Here is a 19,064-nt window from a genome sequence, read left to right on the forward strand (position 1 = left end):
CTGACATAAAGTAAGTATTAAAAAATTGGGTGCTAAATTCTGCCTTTTATTGAGTTGGCCACGAAGTTCGTTCAGACTTTTTCCATTAGATGATACAGAAAACTAAAATTAACTTTTTGGCCAATCAATACATTTTTCCAGCTCAAATGACATCTCTGTTCTCCCAGTTACTTAAGAAGGAAGCGCAGGTGTTCCCTTCACTGTCCCACATCCCATCACGCTCAAATCTCCAGGACCCTATATCCTAAGCATCTTTATCCACTCCTCCCATGGCCCCGTGGCCACCTCCTTTCTTCAGGATGCCATCATCTCCCTGTGAATCTCTGCAGCACTGGCCCCCCAGGCTCCTGACTCATCCCCTCCCACAGCAGTCTCCACCATGCAAAGAGGAATCTTTCTAAAATGCAAACCCCACCTCCTCTTTCCCACAGCCCCCACTATTGTCTCACAGTCCAAAACTCCCACACTCACCTGAGACTGTCCTTCAGGAGCCTGGCCCCTCTCACCTTAAAAAAAAAAAAGCAGACTCATTTCTCAAATTGTGTCTCCCAGCTCCACACTCTGGCCAGAGAAAACTAAAGTCCTTTGAAAAACACCAAGCTCTCTTTTCTGTCGATCTCAACCTTGGCTCTGTTCCCCCCTCACCCCTTAAAAACTGAAAACGCACCTGTCCAGGTTCTACCCCTGGGTGATTCTGTTTCAGGTCAAATGTGATCCCCGGGAACACATTCTACAGATGATTCCCATAGCCACGTGTAGAACTACTGCTTCTAGCCTCCAGGTTGTAAGCATGTTATTCCCTTTGCCTGGAATCCTCTTCTCTCTCCATCAACCCCAGCCCTCACCTCACCACTGGGCATCGCCTCTGTTCATTGAAGTCAAAGCTTAGAAGCCCCTTCTTCCAGGAACTTCCCTTGACCAACAGGTTAGGGGGCCCCCTCAGAGCTCCCCCAGCCCCTGGCACTCCCCAATTCAAGCATGCATCACACTGTAGTAAAACTGCTGGATTTCTCATCTCCCACTCCAGACTCTGAGTTTGGGAGAAACAAAGATGGCGTGTCTGTCTTGCTCACTACTGAATTTCCTGCACGGGGCAGAAACCTAACACATGGCAGGTGCTTAATAAATGTTTGCCACCAAAAAAGAAAAAGAATGAACAAATACCTAGATGAAAGGATGGCTGTGGCCGTTTCCATGACAAAAACTGCTCAGCTCAGCCAGAGAAGTGGTCTGACCTGCAGAGGGCAGTAGGCTGCTTTTGAACCTCTGGGTCCGATCCCTAGGAGCCGGTTCTGCTGTCAGTCAGAGAGACGTCGGATGCTCAGTGGTCATTTCGCCGCTCTGAAGATTAAGTAGGAGTTGTTTGCCTCCAGCCAATGTATAAAAACTGAGTGTTTCCCCTGCATTCCTCACAACAGGTACCACGTCCCCTGTCTTGCTATGAAAACTGCCGTAACTGTAGCAGCCAGTGGCTGGTTTTCTGTTCCCAGGTGGGGATGTGAGAGGGGGAAAGAGAGAGACAGAAGGAAGGTAAGAAGGGAGAGACAGAGATAAGAGTTTCTCTAAAACTGATCGTCCCGGAGAAGCACAGGGAAGTTTTCTGCAAGAATCCAAGCTGACTTTTTCCTCTGTTTCTCGTTCTCTCTCCCTGCCTGTCTCTTTCTCTCCCTCTCTCCATCCTTTTATTCTGGGGAAGAACAAAATCTAAGTGTACACTGGACAAGCATCTAAACCCAGGATCTGGGGGGAGATTTTCTTTTCTTTCCTGAAAGCAGCAGCAACAGCAGCAGCCACAGCCTCGGGACCCTGCTGGAGCCCCCACTCCGATCAGCCAGCTGTCTGTGAGCGATGAATGCTTCGTGCTGTCTGCACCCGGCTCAGCCAATGCTGCCTAACAGCTCAGAGCACGTCCCTGCCCCTTCCTTCAGCAACCAGAGCAGCAGCCGCTTCTGTGAGCAGGTCTTCATCAAGCCCGAGGTCTTCCTGGCCCTGGGCATCATCAGCCTGCTGGAAAACATCCTGGTCATCCTGGCCGTGGTCAGGAACGGCAACCTGCACTCCCCCATGTACTTCTTCCTCTGCAGCCTGGCCGTGGCTGACATGCTGGTGAGTGTGTCCAACGCCCTGGAGACCATCATGATCGCCGTGGTGAACAGCGACTACCTGACGCTGGAGGACCAGTTCATCCAGCACATGGACAATGTCTTCGACTCCATGATCTGCATCTCCCTGGTGGCCTCCATCTGCAACCTCCTGGCCATTGCGGTCGACAGGTACGTCACCATCTTCTACGCGCTCCGCTACCACAGCATCATGACCGTGAGGAAGGCCCTGGCCCTGATCGTGGCCATCTGGCTGGGCTGCGGCATCTGCGGCGTGGTGTTCATCGTCTACTCCGAGAGCAAGATGGTCATCGTGTGCCTGGTCACCATGTTCCTTGCCATGCTGCTGCTCATGGGCACCCTCTACGTGCACATGTTCCTCTTTGCCCGGCTGCACGTCAAGCGCATCGCCGCGCTGCCACCCGCTGATGGAGCGGCCCCGCCGCAGCACTCCTGCATGAAGGGGGCGGTCACCATCACCATCCTGCTGGGGGTCTTCGTCTTCTGCTGGGCCCCCTTCTTCCTCCACCTCATCCTCATCATAACCTGCCCCACCAACCCCTACTGCGTCTGCTACACTGCCCACTTCAACACCTACCTGGTCCTCATCATGTGTAACTCCGTCATCGACCCGTTGATCTACGCCTTCCGGAGCCTAGAGCTGCGCAACACCTTCAAGGAGATCCTCTGCAGCTGCAACGTCATGAACCTGGGATAAGACATGGGGCCGTGGCAAGGGTTCTCAGTCTGGTCACTTTCCAGCCTCCAAGCTGGCCCAGGTGTTTAGCAACAAGGCAGATAACTACTTATAAGACAAAAAAAGAAAAATCATGATCATGTTACCAGTTATGATCCTAGGTGTCTTTTTGTTTTTAAGCTTGCAGACAGCCTTTTGTTGAAAGGGGAAAACGGTATATAACAGGCTCTCTGAAAGGATGCCTACGTGGGTAAGTCACAAGCTCTGATTTCTCAAATAGTTCCTTGAGGGGGGAATCCAAGGAGGCTGCTCTGAGTGATGTCTGCATTCATTTCCATGCACCCAGGGTCTTGGACCCCTGCCTGTGCCCTGCTTCCCACCCACTCCTTCAGGCTTCAGGTCAGACAGACTCAAGGATTTGCAGTAACAGTAAGGGTAGCAGGAATCTTCCCCAAGCAAATCTGTTACAGCTACCAACCCCCAGCTTGAATGGCTTTACTCTTGTTTCATAAGAGACTAGACTTCTAGTCTATTACTCTATTTATGGTAAAACAACTTCCTAAAAACAGTGACCTCTTTGTGGAAGAAGTAATGCTATGCTGTTTGCCCCTCTTTGTGACTCCATCGCCCCCCCCCGACAGAAATAGCATGAGGATGGACCCCACTTCTATTTTTGTTATTATTATTGTGTTATTCTGTTTTGTGCTATTACGATTGTTTCTGTTGTTATTGCGTTTGTTTGCATTCAACACAGGGCATCTTTCAAAGCTCTAATGAAAGAGAGATAAAGTGCTTTGGAAAATTAGAACATACCCATGTACAAAGTATTTTGATACCTTGCTATTTTAAGGTATATATTTCCCTATTTTTAAAAGGCGAATTTTTCCTATGATTTCTTTTCTGTCTTTAAAACAAGAGAGGGAATTGTGGGTGGGAGGGCATGTGTCTCAAGAAATTGCTGGACTGTAGTTTCGGGGAGTTAAAGTCTGAGATGCCTGTGACTTCCTTGAAAGCTGTTTTGCTCATAAGAATTATGTCCCTGTCACGGGTTTTCTATGTGATGTGATGATGTATGAAGGAGGACGGTTTCTGGTTCACCGTTCCTTTTGTTCGACATGGTGTTAAAGTTGGGTGACCCTGTTGTCAAGGTCTATACTGAATCAAGTAAAGAGATTCACTCCTGTGAACATAGGGTGAGCCTTGCTGATGAGCTCTGTCCACAGCTGTGTGCTGAGAGCATCTGTCAGACCCCCTTCCACCCCAGAGGACCTCAGACTGTACTTTCTGGTTGTCCCCACATTCCTCTCTCCCACGAATTCTTATATTATGCTATGTCTTTGGTATACAACTGTGTATTTTTCTTGTGCTGTAATATATTGAGGCTTTCTGTACTTGATCTGTGCTAATGTGAACAATAGGATTTGTTTCTTGCTTTGGTTGTGATGTTTGGAAATAATAAAAAAAGGCTTTTGTGACTGATAAACGTGTGTCACATTGAATCACACCACCCGGAAGCATCCCGCTGGCTTCTGCCCGTGGCCGTCTACTGCAATTCCGTGACTACTTTGTCGATGGCATAAACATCCCCATTGACAGCACTGCTGGCCTTTTCTAGGGCAATGCTTTTTAGCCAAACTACAAAACTCTCCCATTTAGTTTCCAAAAATATCAGGCTGAAATTCCTGGGCTATTGTCACTCTGCATTATTTTAATCGAGACACCAAAAAATAGGTCTTGTCCACTGCCTCCCAGAAAATTGATGTGGAAAATGGGGAATCGAATTCTTTGAAAATGGTATTGACAGCTCTAGGGATTATGATGTCCTTTTCCTATGCAAGCAAGACAAAAATAACATACTTTGTACTCTTTTATATTAGCTTTCACATTATTTAATTTATACTGTCAACAAGTCTCTGACATAGATGAGTCACTTTACAGATGAAGAACCTTTGTCCCAAACATGACTGCCCAAGAATGCCCAGCTATTTCAGGGTCTCTGTATATTTTGTGCCATGAGGCTGATGTCTTTTTGCACAAACACAATGCTGCCAACAGTTTTCCATAATCAAAACATAATCCAGCTGCCCTTTCTGTGAACATTTTAGCCCAGAGCATTGCTTCTGAACAGAAACATCTGCTGGAATCACCCAGGATCTTGCTCAAGCGCTAAAGCTAATTCAACAGATTGGGAGTGAAGCCGAAGGTTCTGAGTTTCTTTTTTTTTTAATCCTTTATTTTTTAACTTATTTTTAATTGGAGTATAATTGCTATACAATGTTGTGTTCGTTTCTGCTGTAAAATAGTGTGAAATGTGAATCACCTATAAGTAAACATACATCCTCTCTCTTGAGCTTCCCTCCCCGCCCCATCCCACCCCTCTAGGTCTTCACAGAGCATCAAGCCAAGCTCCCTGTGCTATACAGCAGCTTCCCAAAAGCTATTTGACATATAGTAGTGGGTATATATGTCAATGTTACTCTCTCAGATGCTGAATTTCTGACTCTGACAAGCTCCCACAGGGTATGGCTGCTGGTCTGGGAACCACCTTTTAAACAGCAGGGACACAGAGCATTTTTACATGAGCACAATGCATAGTCAGAAATACACACCCACATGCAGTGCTGACCCCATGCCAGGAACTGTGCTAAGTTCCTTATAGGCACTTGATTCTTTGATCTCTGTATAACCCCTTGAGGCAAACATGAAGCTCATTCTTATTTTACAGATAAGGCATCTGAAACTCAGGGAAGTAAAGAAGTCAACAGAAACTCAGCTACAAGTGGAGACATGGAGATTCAAACTCAGGGTGTCCACCCACACCCCCAAGTCCAACCCAGACACCTTAGTGCCTCTCCTGGAAACAGCAGTGTTGAACGATGGCCCAATAATCACCCAAGTCCAAGAAACTCAGAGAGTCCCCAACAGGATAAACCCAAGGCGAAATACTCCAAGACACATATTATTCAAATTAACAAAGATCAAACACAAAGAACAAATATTAAAAGCAGCAAGGGAAAAGCAGCAAATAACACACAAGGGGATTCCCATAAGGATAACAGCTGATCTTTCAACAGAAACTCTTCAGGCCAGGAGGGAATGGCAAGACATACTTAAAGTGATGAAAGAAAATAACCTACAGCCCAGATTACTGTACCCAGCAAGGATCTTATTCAAATATGAAGGAGAAATCAAAAGCTTTACAGACAAGCAAAAGCTGAGAGAATTCAGCATCACCAAACCAGCTCTCCAACAAATGCTAAAGGATCTTCTCTAAATAGGAAACACAGAAAGGGTGTATAAACTCGAACCCAAAGCAATAAAGAAAATGGCAACGGGATCATACTTATCAATAATTACCTTAAACGTAAATGGGTTGAATGCCCCAACCAAAAGACAAAGGCTGGCTGAATGGATACAAAAACAAGACCCCCATATATGTTGTCTGCAAGAGACCCACCTCAAAACGAGGGACACACACAGACTGAAAGTGAAGGGGTGGAAAAAGATATTCCATGCAAATAGAGACCAAAAGAAAGCAGGGGTAGCAATACTCATATCAGATAAAATAGACTTTAAAACAAAGGCTGTGAAAAGAGACAAAGAAGGAAACTACATAATGATCAAAGGATCAATCCAAGAAGAAGATATAACAATTATAAATATTTATGCACCCAACATAGGAGCACCACAATATGTAAGACAATTACTAACAGGTATGAAAGGGGAAATTAACAACAATGCAATAATAGTGGGAGATTTTAATATCCCACTTACATCTATGGATAAATCAACTAAACAGAAAATTAACAAGGAAACACAAACTTTAAATGATACAATAGACCAGTTAGACCTAATAGATATCTATAGGACATTTCACCCCAAAACAATGAATTTCACCTTTTTCTCAAGCGCACACGGAACCTTTTCCAGGATAGATCACATCCTGTGCCATAAATCTAGCCTTGGTAAATTCAAAAAAATTGAAATCATTCCAAGCATCTTTTCTGACCACAATGCAGTAAGATTAGATCTCAATTACGGGAGAAAAACCATTAAAAATGCCAACATATGGAGGCTGAACAACACGCTCTAAATAATGAACAAATCATAGAAGAAATCAAAAGAGAAATCAAAATATGCATAGAAATGAATGAAAATGAAAACACAACAACCCAAAACCTCTGGGACACTGTAAAAGCAGTGCTAAGGGGGAAGGTTATAGCAATACAGGCACACCTCAAGAAACAAGAAAAAAGTCAACTAAATAATCTAACCCTACATCTAAAGAAACTAGAAAAGGAAGAAATGAAGAACCCCAGGGTTAGTAGAAGGAAAGAAATTGTAAAAATTAAGGCAGAGATAAATGCAAAAGAAACAAAAGAGACCATAGCAAAAATCAACAAAGCCAAAAGCTGGTTCTTTGAGAAGGTAAATAAAATTGACAAACCACTAGCCAGACTCATCAAGAAACAAAGGGAGAAGAACCAAATCAATAAAATTAGAAATGAAAATGGAGAGATCACAACTGACAACACAGAAATACAAAGGATTATTAGAGAATACTATCAGCAATTATATGTCAATAAAATGAATAACCTGGAAGAAATGGACAAATTCCTAGAAAAGTACAACTTTCCAAAACTGAACCAAGAAGAAATAGAAAATCTGAACAGACCCATCATAAGCACGGAACTAGAGGCTGTAATCAGAAATCTTCCAGCAAACAAAAGCCCAGGTCCAGACGGCTTCACAGCCGAATTCTACCAAAAATTTAGAGAAAAGCTAACACCTATTCTACTCGAACTCTTTCAGAAAATTGCTGAGGAAGGGAAACTTCCAAACTCATTCTATGAGGCCACCATCACCCTAATCCCAAAACCTGGTAAAGACCCCACAAAAAAAGAAAACTACAGGCCAATATCACTGATGAACATAGATGCAAAAATCCTTAACAAAATTCTAGCAATCAGAATCCAACAACACATTAAGAAGATCATACATCATGACCAAGTGGGCTTTATCCCAGGAATGCAAGGATTCTTCAATATCCGTAAATCAATCAACGTAATACACCACATTAACAAACTGAAAAATAAAAATCATATGATTATCTCAATAGATGCAGAGAAAGCCTTTGACAAAATACAACATCCATTTATGATAAAAACCCTCCAGAAAGTGGGAATAGAAGGGACATACCTCAACATAATAAAAGCTATATATGACAAACCCACAGCAAACATTATCCTCAATGGTGAAAAACTGAAAGCATTTCCCCTAAAGTCAGGAACAAGACAAGGGTGCCCACTCTCACCACTACTATTCAACATAGTTCTGGAAGTTTTGGCTACAGCAATCAGAGCAGAAAAAGACATAAAATGAATACAAATTGGAAAAGAAGAAGTAAAACTTTCACTGTTTGCTGATGACGTGATCCTCTACACAGAAAACCCTAAAGACTCTACCAGAAAACTACTAGAGCTAATCAACGAATACAGTAAAGTTGCAGGATATAAACTCAACACACAGAAATCCCTTGCATTCCTATACACTAATAATGAGAAAATAGAAAGAGAAATTAAGGAAACTATTCCATTCACTGTTGCAACGAAAAGAATTAAATACTTAGGAATATATCTACCTAAGGAAACAAAAGACTTGTACATAGAAAACTATAAAACACTAGTGAAAGTAATCAAAGAGGACACTAATAGATGGAGAAATATACCATGTTCGTGGATTGGAAGAATAAATATTGTAAAAATGAGTATACTACCCAAAGTGATTTATACATTCAATGCAACCCCTTTCAAGCTACCAACGATATTTTTCACAGAACTAGAACAAATAATCTCACAATTTGTATGGAAATACAAAAAACCTCGAATAGCCAAAGCAATCTTGAGGAAGAAGAATGGAACTGGGGGAATTAACCTGCTGGACTTCAGGCTCTACTACAAAGTCACAGTCATCAAGACAGTATGAAACTGGCATAAAGACAGAAATATAGATCAATGGAACAAAATAGAAAGCCCAGAGATAAATCCACGCACCTATGGACACCTTATCTTTGACAAAGGAGGCAAGAATATAAAATGGAGAAAAGACAGTCTCTTTAACAAGTGGTGCTGGGAAAACTGGTCAGCTACTTGTAAAAGAATGAAACTAGAACACTTCCTAACACCATACACAAAAATAAACTCAAAATGGATTAGAGAGCTAAATGTAAGACCAGATTCTATAAAACTCCTAGAGGAGAACATAGGCAAAACACTCTCCGACATAAATCACAGCAGGATCCCCCAAGACCCACCTCCCAGAATATTGGAAATAAAAGCAAAAATAAACAAATGGGACCTAATTAAAATCAAAAGCTTCTGCACAGCAAAGGAAACTATAAGCAAGGTGAAAAGACAGCCTTCAGAATGGGAGAAAATAATAGCAAATGAAGCAACTGACGAAGAATTAATCTCCAAAACATACAAGCAGCTCCTGCAGCTCAATTCCAGAAAAATAAATGACCCAATCAAAAAATGGGCCAAAGAACTAAACAGACATTTCTCCAAAGAAGACATAAAGATGGCTAACAAACACATGAAAAAATGCTCAACATCCCTCATAATCAGAGAAATGCAAATCAAAACCACAATGAGATGCCATTTCACACAAGTCAGAATGGCTGCTATCCAAAAGTCTGCATGCAATAAATGCTGGAGAGGGTGTGGAGAGAAGGGAACCCTCTTACACTGTTGGTGGGAATGCAAACTAGTACAGCCACTATGGAGAACAGTGTGGAGATTCCTCAAAAAACTGGAAATAGAACTGCCATATGATCCAGCAATCACACTCCTGGGCATACACACTGAGGAAACCAGAATTGAAAGAGACACATGTACTCCAATGTTCATTGCAGCACTGTTTATAATAGCCAGGACATGGAAGCAACCTAGATGTCCATCTGCAGACGAATGGATAAGAAAGCTTTGGTACATATACACAATGGAGTATTACTCAGCCATTAAAAAGAATGCATTTGAATCAGTTCTAATGAGGTGGATGAAACTGGAGCCTATTATACAGAGTGAAGTAAGCCAGAAAGAAAAACACCAATACAGTACACTAATGCATATATATGGAATTTAGAAAGATGCAAATGATAACCCTGTATACGAGACAGCAAAAGAGACACAGATGTATAGGACAGTCTTTAGGACTCTGTGGGAGAGGGTGAGGGTGGGATGATTTGGGAGAATGGCATTGAAACATGTATGTTGTCATATGTGAAACGAATCACCAGTTCAGGGTCGATGCATGTTACAAGATGCTCGGGGCTGGTGTGCGGGGATGACCCAGAGGGAGGATAAAGGGAGGAGGAAAGTGGGAGGGGGGTTCAGGAGGGGGAACTCATGTACACCCGGGGCAGATTCATGTCAATGTATGGCAAAACCAATCAATATAATATTGTAAAATAATTAGCCTCCAATAAAAAAAAATAAGTCCTAACAATTGATTTTCTCCAGTAAGCCCCCAGCCCTGGCCCATACTCACCCTTCAATCGGACTCAAACTCACTGTATTCATTTCAGCCCCAGGAATTTTGTACCTGTTGTTTTCTGACAAAATGCAGAATACAAGCAAACCCTTTAAATGAAGAACTCAACCTTTCTCTCGTAAAAACACTTATTTGAGAGCTAAATTCAGTAAATGACAATAATAGTAAAACTCATTACCTGGTACAATTATGTGCCAGACATTGGACTAAGCACTTAGGTATAGTAACTCATTGGATTCTCGTGAAAACCCTATGAGATAATAAGCACTATTAAAGTCTTGACTTGTAGAAAATGGAATCTTACTAATACGATCATGGAAGAGATTAATCATTCAGACCCGGGCTGCTCAGAATTTGGGAAGCAGAACTAAGACTCAGTCAGTCAGACCCCACAGTTCATGTTTTGCCCGCGGACCCACTGTGCAATGCAGCACGTGGCCTGTGGCTATGCTCTCCAGGCTTGGATGGGCTTCAGAGGCTCTCAGCCCCAGTAGAGAACTCTGTGTACTTTCTACCAGAAGTATTAATAATGAATACACAGAAAAATCCTCACACATTCTCCTTTTTGCCATGTTTTCATCAGGCAACACAGAAAGGCTGTCTACCGCCAGAGGTGGCAGTTGAGTGGAAGTGGGAAGCAGCTAAGCAGGTGAGTTGCTCAAGCCAAAGAAACGCATTTTCCATGAAATGCTCATTCCTTGGCTCATTTCCTTGAATGTTATAGAGCGCTTGTCTCACCTTAATGATAGATACGGAGAAACAAAGAAGAAAGATTCTTTCTGCATTTCTAATTACAGGAGGAAAAGAGTCCTGCGCTGTGTTTGTTCTGTTCGTGCCATTACAGTGCTGGATTCTAAGAGGCTGGCACCTTCCAACTTGTCATCAGCTGGCACACAAGAGCAAAGTCACTGATGGTCCTTTAGGGTGAATACCACAAGAAGTGCTTTGAAAGACTCTGTTTATCAGGAAAGAAAATGGTTTACCCCTCTCTGAAAACATTGGGGGCGTCAATAGAGGAAACTCTGAGCTGAAATTCAGGAGAGCCTGGGACTTGGCATGGCTCTAGGCTGGTGTGGGCATGAACAACTCTCTCTAGACTCTGAAGTCTCTAGAAGTCTAGAGAAGTCTGGAAGTCTCTGAAGTCTCTAGACTTCAGTCACACATCCTGCAGTTGGCAGAGCTGGATATGATGGGAGATTTTTAGCCTTTGCCCTTGTCCATGGTGGTCCCAGGTGACTGCTGCCTTGGGATTGTGGATCAGGTGACATGGACCCCATCAACACCAGCCACCAGGGAGGTGCCTGGCTCATGAGTCCTCCATGTCTTGGGCACATGTCTCTGACCCAAGGCAGCCCAGGGAGACGCTCAGTCCTTGAACTACTGAGAAAGAGTGGTCTTCCTTCCCGTGGACCACGGGGTACCATGTTACCCTGGGCGGCAGGAGTTGCATCTGAGGATGAAGCCAATATCAGAGAAAGCAGGAGGCAGACTAAAGAGACAGAATGCCTGCTGTTCTCATTTGAGTGCCTGCCTCCGGCTATGCCTGAAGCTAGTCCTATGCCTGGACTTTCTGTTACCGAGCTACTGTCATTTGTAAGCAATATCATCCTGACAAATACAGAGGCCCATGGGGGTGGGGGCAAAGCAAGATGGGGAGGCAGGTGGTGGAAGGGGAGGAAAAAGAGGAGAAGACTGAGAAGAGGGAAGGGCTCCAAGCTCAGGGAGTCACGCTGTCCCAGGATCTGATTCACATATTGGGTTTACGTGTAAGATGTGATGTGCAAAAGAATCAGCTAGAAGTGAAAACAAAAACCACTAGAGGAGGTGATTAAGGGAACTTGTGATCTGCCCTTCTGTTCCACTGAGGATAAGGCAAGCAGAATGCCACAGAAAAGCTTCTAATTAAGGTATGAAAAGGAAGTAGAAAACTAGACAACAAAATCGACATTTCCAGTCCGGTGTGTCACTCATCCCTTTCTTTGTGACCCTTTGATCTTTAGAGGAAGCCGGATCGAACACTTCTGATCTGATGCTGTGTAGAGACTACAAGGATGCTAACACAGTCTGGGTTTTCTGGGCAGCCTCGTTCCGCAGGAAAGATGTGCCTTTGTCAAGGGATGGCTGGCAGCTAGATCTCCAGCACTTAGATATCTGACTGGCAGGCAGAGAGCTGAGTGTCTGCAGGAACAAGGAAGGTCTGGACGCCTAGAGGGGACAAAATTGAACGTGCATGTGGTCATGATGCTTGGAGCAATGGGTTTCCCTTGGAGGGGGACAGCAAAATGCTGAGTTCCCCCACTAGGTTGGCCCAGGACATGAACTCGTGATGCCCGTAGGGATTCGGATATTTATTCATGCTCCTGCTCCTCCCCTTCCTCCTTCCATTACCCTTCTGAACTGGGGGTGCGTGGGGAGGCAGGCTCCATCCTATCTCCCTCCAAGCCCACTCCGTGCCCTCTCTGAAGCCGGAACTCAGAAAACATCTGAGGAGCAAATGAACACTTGGAAGCAACTTGTGACCGCATCTTTCATTCTTTCACACAGACTAGCATCGTAGCATAGAGCTCATGGTCATGAACTTTAGAGGCAGATGAGATGTGAGCTGGATCCAGGGCCCTGTCTCTCACTGCCTCTCACCCACATGTGCATTTCTGTTTCCTTGCCAGAAAAAAAAGGGAATAATGTCAGTACCTCCATCCAGTGTTGTTGAGAAGTTTCAATGAAATAATACATCAAAGACTTATTAGCACAGTCCCTGGGGTCCCTTGATGTTCTTCCTACTGATATTATTATTATTAAAGGTCATTAATGGGTCACTTTACTATATTCTGGTCTCACCCTATGGAGGAATCTCAAATAGAAATGCACACCCAAGATTCCCTGGAAGATCCCAAAATCTTGTGGAGATGCAGATTCTGAATCACAGGGCTGGGAGGGGGCCTGGGACTCTGCATTTCTATCAGGCGCCGAGTTGCTGCTGCTGCTGCTGTGGGTCTGAGAGGCCACCCATAACTGAGACTAGAACAATTTCCATAGTGGAAAGTCATGGTTAAGGTGGCTTCTTGACAAAGCAAGCACATTTATCCCATCACATAAAGCCAAAGGAAAAGCCTCGGGAAGTCAAAAGGGGTCATAATTAAGTGAAATCATCTTCAGTTTTCCTTCTTCAAAAATCATCTTCCATTTCCCTTCTCCTGGCCCAGGTGGCCAATCCACACAGCAGCCACTGCTCGAGATGAAATGAAGCAGGCAGGTGAGTTATCAGTTTTGAAGACTTGAGCATGAATCACCTGGCAGACAGTCTACCCTCTGAGTCACCCACCACTGAGATGATTCCATCAACTCCAAGTCCCACTAGACAATTCTCAAATGGGTAAAAACGGTCTGAGAAGCAAGCAAGGCATACTTTTGAAAGAGAAAAGTTAGTAAAGGGTTTCCCCCTCCAAGGGAACCCTTCCCATTTCTCCAAGAACCATGACCACATGCACGTTCAATTTCATCCCCACTAGGCGTCCAGACCTTACTCTGTAAACACTCAGCTCTCTGCCTGCCGGTCAGAGATCTAGATGCTGGAGATCTAGCTGCCTGCCATCCCTTGACAAAGGCACATCTTTCCTGTGGAACGAGGCTGCCCAGAAAACCCAGATTGTGTCAGCATCCTTGTAGTCTCCACACAGCATCAGATCAGAAGTGGTTGATCTGGCTTCCTCTAAAGATCAGAGGGTCACAAAGAAGGGAGTGAGTGACATCCCGCACTGGAAATGCTTCTAGAACCAGCATCACTGGTTCCGGGTGAACCAAAGCACTTAAGAGAAGCAGTCCTCAAATGTGGAGGCAGCTGCAAACTTAAAAATTCTGATATAGATTATATTCTTCTAAGAATGTGATGTAATTGGCAGTACTTGCAGCTCAGTTACAGGGATTTTTTTAAAACTCCAATGCGATGTTTTGGGGTTGGGATCAGAATGCCATCAATGCTGGTTGATCACCCCTCCAAGCCCATATTTCCCAATCTGTGGGATGGGAATGATCACCAGCTTCAGGAGAATGCCAAGCATCGCAGATAAAAAGTACAAAGCCCCTGCTCAGTATGCGGCCATCATTCCTGTGCATTTCCATGTCAGAATCAGACTCATCTTTTTTAACTGATAACTTACCTAAAATCCCAAGGCGACTTAGTCACCACCAGTTTCACAATTGCTTAATTCTTTTCAGAAGAGGTTAGACTTCAGGGCTTCCCTGGTAGCTCAGTGGTTAAAAAAAAAAAAAAAAAACAACAGAAAATTAAGCCTGCCAATGCAGAAGACATGGGTTCCATCCCCGGTCTGGGACGATCCCACATACCTCTGAGCCACAAAGCCCGTGTGCTACAGCTATTAATCCTATGCTCTAGAGCCCAGGAACTGCAACTACTGAGCCCCATCCCCTAGAGCTCGTGCTCCAAAACAAGAGAATCCACCGCAATGAGAAGCCCACCCACTGCAACTAGAGAAAAACCTGCACAGCAATGAAGACCCAGCACAGCTAAAAATAAATTTTAAAAATTAATTTAAAAAAAGAAGATGTTAGGCTTCAAATATCTCACTCAGCACATAAAATGTGTACTCACTTCAAAGTCTACCTTTTCTTCTTCATATCTGAGTCTTCTCTTTTGTCATCACAAGTACCTGATCGGGGTTTAATGTGGACCAAGTACTGCGTGCCAGGTGCAGGGGAGGTCATGTCCTCAGGAAGGCTAGCAGGCAGGTGAAGAGAATGCCCTGGACAAGCCAGGGCTAGATCCCTTCTCAAAATGAATGGCATTGCAGGGAAAGGAACAGACAGCCCTGGGCAGGTTGATCTTTTCACTGTGTCTCCCTGACCCAAGCATCTAGCCAACCCGAGTCTAGGTTTTCTCATCTGTGTCACAGGAGTGGCTCTTGTTCTTATCAGCTTCGCTGAGTGGGTAAGGAAGTCTTCATCAAGTAGACTTGAAATTACTCTGGTTTCCCTCCCAAACTGAGATCACCTCCCAGCAGAAGAAGAGAGAAGGAACCGATGATTCAGGGAAAAGACAAACAACCCGCTCCCTGCCTAAGACTCAGCCAGAAACACTTGAACAGGTAAGAATCTGCTCCAGCTCACTTAGGAACAAGAGGCAATTTGTCACTCTCGTGTTTTTAAATTAAATTCTGATGACCTTGATGTATTCCAAGCAAGAGAAGAGTCAAGACTTTGAATTGCAGACAACAAAAACCCATCTCCAGCTGGGTTATTAAAAAAAAAAAAGAGGGAGGAATTTATTAACATTCGGGCCCTGCCAGGGACTGAAGAGGTACCATCAAAAATCTCTGTCTCAGGAGATTAACTTGCTCTTCTTTGGCTTCTTTCTTGGACAATCATTTTTTTCCCCACAATGTGGACCCAATAGCACTGGACTTCTATCAGATCACTGACTCCAGTAGAAAACCAGCTTCTCTGTTGCAATCCTCTCCCTACCCATGCCCCACCACCCAGAAGTGAAAAACTTCAGACCAACTAAATTAAATCACATGCCCATCTCTAAGCCCATCACTATGGTGAGTGCATGTGCTCAGGCTCAGATAAAACTCCCACCTGGGAGCTGGGATGAGGCCATTAGTTGTGTGGATGGTGGAAGGTGAGGAGGAGGTCCTGCACCAGACACTTGGGAGCTATTTCCAAAATCAGGCACTGTCTATTCCCCAACCACCCTCCAGCCCTGTCCCCAGTACTTTTGTAGGCTTCATCTGAAGAAATCCACCCATTCTTGCTGGCTTTCTGGATTCTTGTCCTTCTGTTAAGATATATTTGATAGGGACTTCCCTGGTGGTCCAGTGGCTGGGGCTCCAAGCTCCCCATGCAGGGAGCCTGGGTTCCACCCTTGGTCAGGGAACCGGATCCCACTGCCAAGAGTTCTCAGGCTGCAACTAAAGATCCTGCATGCCACAACTAAGACCTGGGGAGCAAAATAAATAAGTATTATGTATATTTATATTATATATTACCTGATAATTTCCAGGTTCAGTTCAGTTCAGTTCAGTCGCTCAGTCGTGTCCGACTCTCCGTGACCCCGTGAATCACAGCACGCCAGGCCTCCCTGTCCATCACCAACTCCCGGAGTTCACTCAAACTCATGTCCACAGAGTCGGTGATGCCATCCAGCCATCTCATTCTCGGTCGTCCCCTTCTCCTCCCGCCCTCAACCTTTCCCAGCATCAGAGTCTTTTCCAGTGAGTCAACTCGTCGCATAAGGTGGCCAAAGTATTGCAGTTTCAGCTTTAGCATCAGTCCCTCCAATGAACACCCAGGATTGATCTCCTTTAGAATGGACTGGTTGGATCTCCTTGCAGTAAAAGGGACTCTCAAGAGTCTTCTCCAACACCAACTCAACACATTTCTGGACTTATCCACCTACTATGCAAGAGACATGGGTTTGATGCCTAGGTCAAGAAGATCCCCTGGAGAAGGAAATGGCAACCCACTCCACAATTCTTGCCTGGGAAATGCCATGGACAGAGGAGCCTGATGAGCTACAGTCCATGGGGTCACAAAAGAATCAGACACGACTTAGTGACTGAACAACAATAACACATTTTCAGGTTAACTCAGCACATTCATTCTAAGCTTCTGAAATATACTTAAAAGACCTTATGCAAAAACACAAGTATACATGCTGGAAAAGAGACTTCATTTTCAGCCATGCTACAGGTTGCTTTTCTAGTCCTGTGTTTCTAACATTCAGGGCTTGCATAAGCTAGTTTGCTAAACTGCTTGTCTCTCATCCCTAGTCTTGTCCTTGGTTTCACAATACCATGCGGGGGCAGCTTCTAATTTTCTGGGCCATGGTCCTCAGAATTAACCAAGTAGATATGTGCTATGAATCACACAGAAATATATGCAAACAGCACCTTAACTCTTAAAACAGTAGCATGAAGTAAAAATCAGAGAATCAGGATCTACATATCACTTCCATTTTGAAACTTTCCTCCTCCATGACACAGATTATTATTATTAAAAGTAAATAAGCTATTCATGCAAATGTTCCAGCAGCATTATTCAGTATAGCACCCAAGTAGAAAAATGCAAATGTCCATCAACTGATAAAGGAATAAGCAAAAATGTGACCCATCCATACCATGAAATATTAACCATAAAAAGGGATGAACTACATTTCTAACACGGACAACCTCAAAAAGATCACTCCAAGTGAAAGAAGCCAGACAAAACAGAGATATAGCATTATTTCATTAATACAAAATATCTAGAAAAGTTAAATCCTTAGAGACAGAAAGACCCTTGGTTGCCTGGAATTGGGACTAGGAATGAGGATTAACTGTAAAAGACACAAGAGCTCTCACTGGGGGTGACAGATATGCCCTAACACTGGACTGTGGGGTTACTGGATGTGATTTAAGAAATCAATATTGGTCTTTGTCTCTGGTTCCTGGCACATGACCCCTAAAACCCTTGGAGTTCCTGGGGTGAAGAGTGGTCTTTGCATGTTAACAAATGGCTCATGTTGGGGGCCCTAGATGGCTTCAGGAAGGGGACTGGTGGCCAAAGAGATCTTGGAATGATTAGAGGGCTGGTCTGACCTCTAGGGAGGAGAGAGGAGCTGAAGAGTGAGTTAATCACCAATGGCCCATGATTTACTCAATCACAACCATGTAATGGATCCTCAGTAAAACCCTAAACGTCAGGGCTCAGGGAACTTCCAGATTGGTGAACACACCAAGGTGCTGGGAAAGTGATGTGCCCAGAGAGGGGGTGGGAGCTCAGCACCCCTCCCCCATACCTTGTCCCCCATGCCCATGTGGTTGCTCCTGAGTTGCTCTCTTTACCATAAACCAGTCACAGTATTTTCCTGAGTTCTCTGAATCCTTCTGGTGAATCATCACACCTGAGGTGGGGGTGGTTTGCAGGAAGCCCCAGTGTATAGCTCCTCAGTCAGAAGTACAGGTGACAACATGAGACTTGAGACTGGGGTCCTACTTGAGGACCATCTGTGGGACTGAGCCGTGGCATCTGTGGGTCTGCACAAATTCCTACGAACTGAATTGATTTGTTAGACTCCCTACTATTGTCCAGTGAGTTGGAGAACTGGTTGGTGTGGAGATAAAACTCACATATCTGGTGTCACAAGTATTAGGAGTAAAAACAGCTCACTGCACATCTCAGCAAAATGACTAAAAATCAGTGACCTGCTTAAAATGGGTGAATTTTATAGTACGTGAATTATATTTAACTTATATGCAGAGTACATCATGAGAAATGCTGGACTGGAAGAAGCACAAGCTGGAATCAAAATTGCCAGGAGAAATATCAATAACCTCAGATATGCAGATGACACCACCTTTATGGCAGAAAGTGAAGAGGAACTCAAAAGCCTCTTGATGAAAGTGAAAGAAGAGAGTGAAAAAGTTGGCTTAAAGCTCAACATTCAGAAAACTAAGATCATGGCATCTGGTCCCATCACTTCATGGGAAATAGATGGGGAAACAGTGGAAGCAGTGTCAGACTTTATTTTTTTTGGGCTCCAAAATCACTTCAGATAGTGACTGCAGCCATGAAATTAAAAGATGCTTACTCCTTGGAAGGAAAGTTATGACCAACCTAGATAGCATATTAAAAAGCAGAGACATTACTTTGCCAACAAAGGTCCATCTAGTCAAGGCTATGGTTTTTCCAGTGGTCATGTATGGGTGTGAGAGTTG

General features: G+C 44.1%; 1 protein-coding gene and 1 long non-coding RNA gene across 2 annotated transcripts in view; one reads left to right on the forward strand and one right to left on the reverse strand.

The window, feature by feature from the left end:
* The window catches only part of LOC148775392 (uncharacterized), a 92,787-nt gene that overhangs the window by 18,764 nt on the left and 54,959 nt on the right, over positions 1–19,064 (reverse strand). The window contains exon 2 of the long non-coding RNA XR_016039133.1: positions 2,701–2,811. This is a non-coding gene — a long non-coding RNA (uncharacterized LOC148775392). The remainder of the gene's footprint in view (positions 1–2,700; positions 2,812–19,064) is intronic.
* MC3R (melanocortin 3 receptor) lies at positions 1,849–11,262 on the forward strand. Its single transcript, XM_055434522.2, has 5 exons — positions 1,849–2,802; position 2,840; positions 2,980–3,049; positions 10,934–10,999; positions 11,148–11,262. Exons 1-5 carry the CDS (start codon positions 1,849–1,851, stop codon positions 11,260–11,262), a joined length of 1,206 nt encoding a protein of 401 aa, XP_055290497.2.

This window comes from Moschus berezovskii, chromosome 15, assembly GCF_049115385.1.
Source record: "Moschus berezovskii isolate FMDL1 chromosome 15, NW_MosBer_1.0, whole genome shotgun sequence".
Lineage (NCBI taxonomy): Eukaryota > Metazoa > Chordata > Mammalia > Artiodactyla > Moschidae > Moschus > Moschus berezovskii.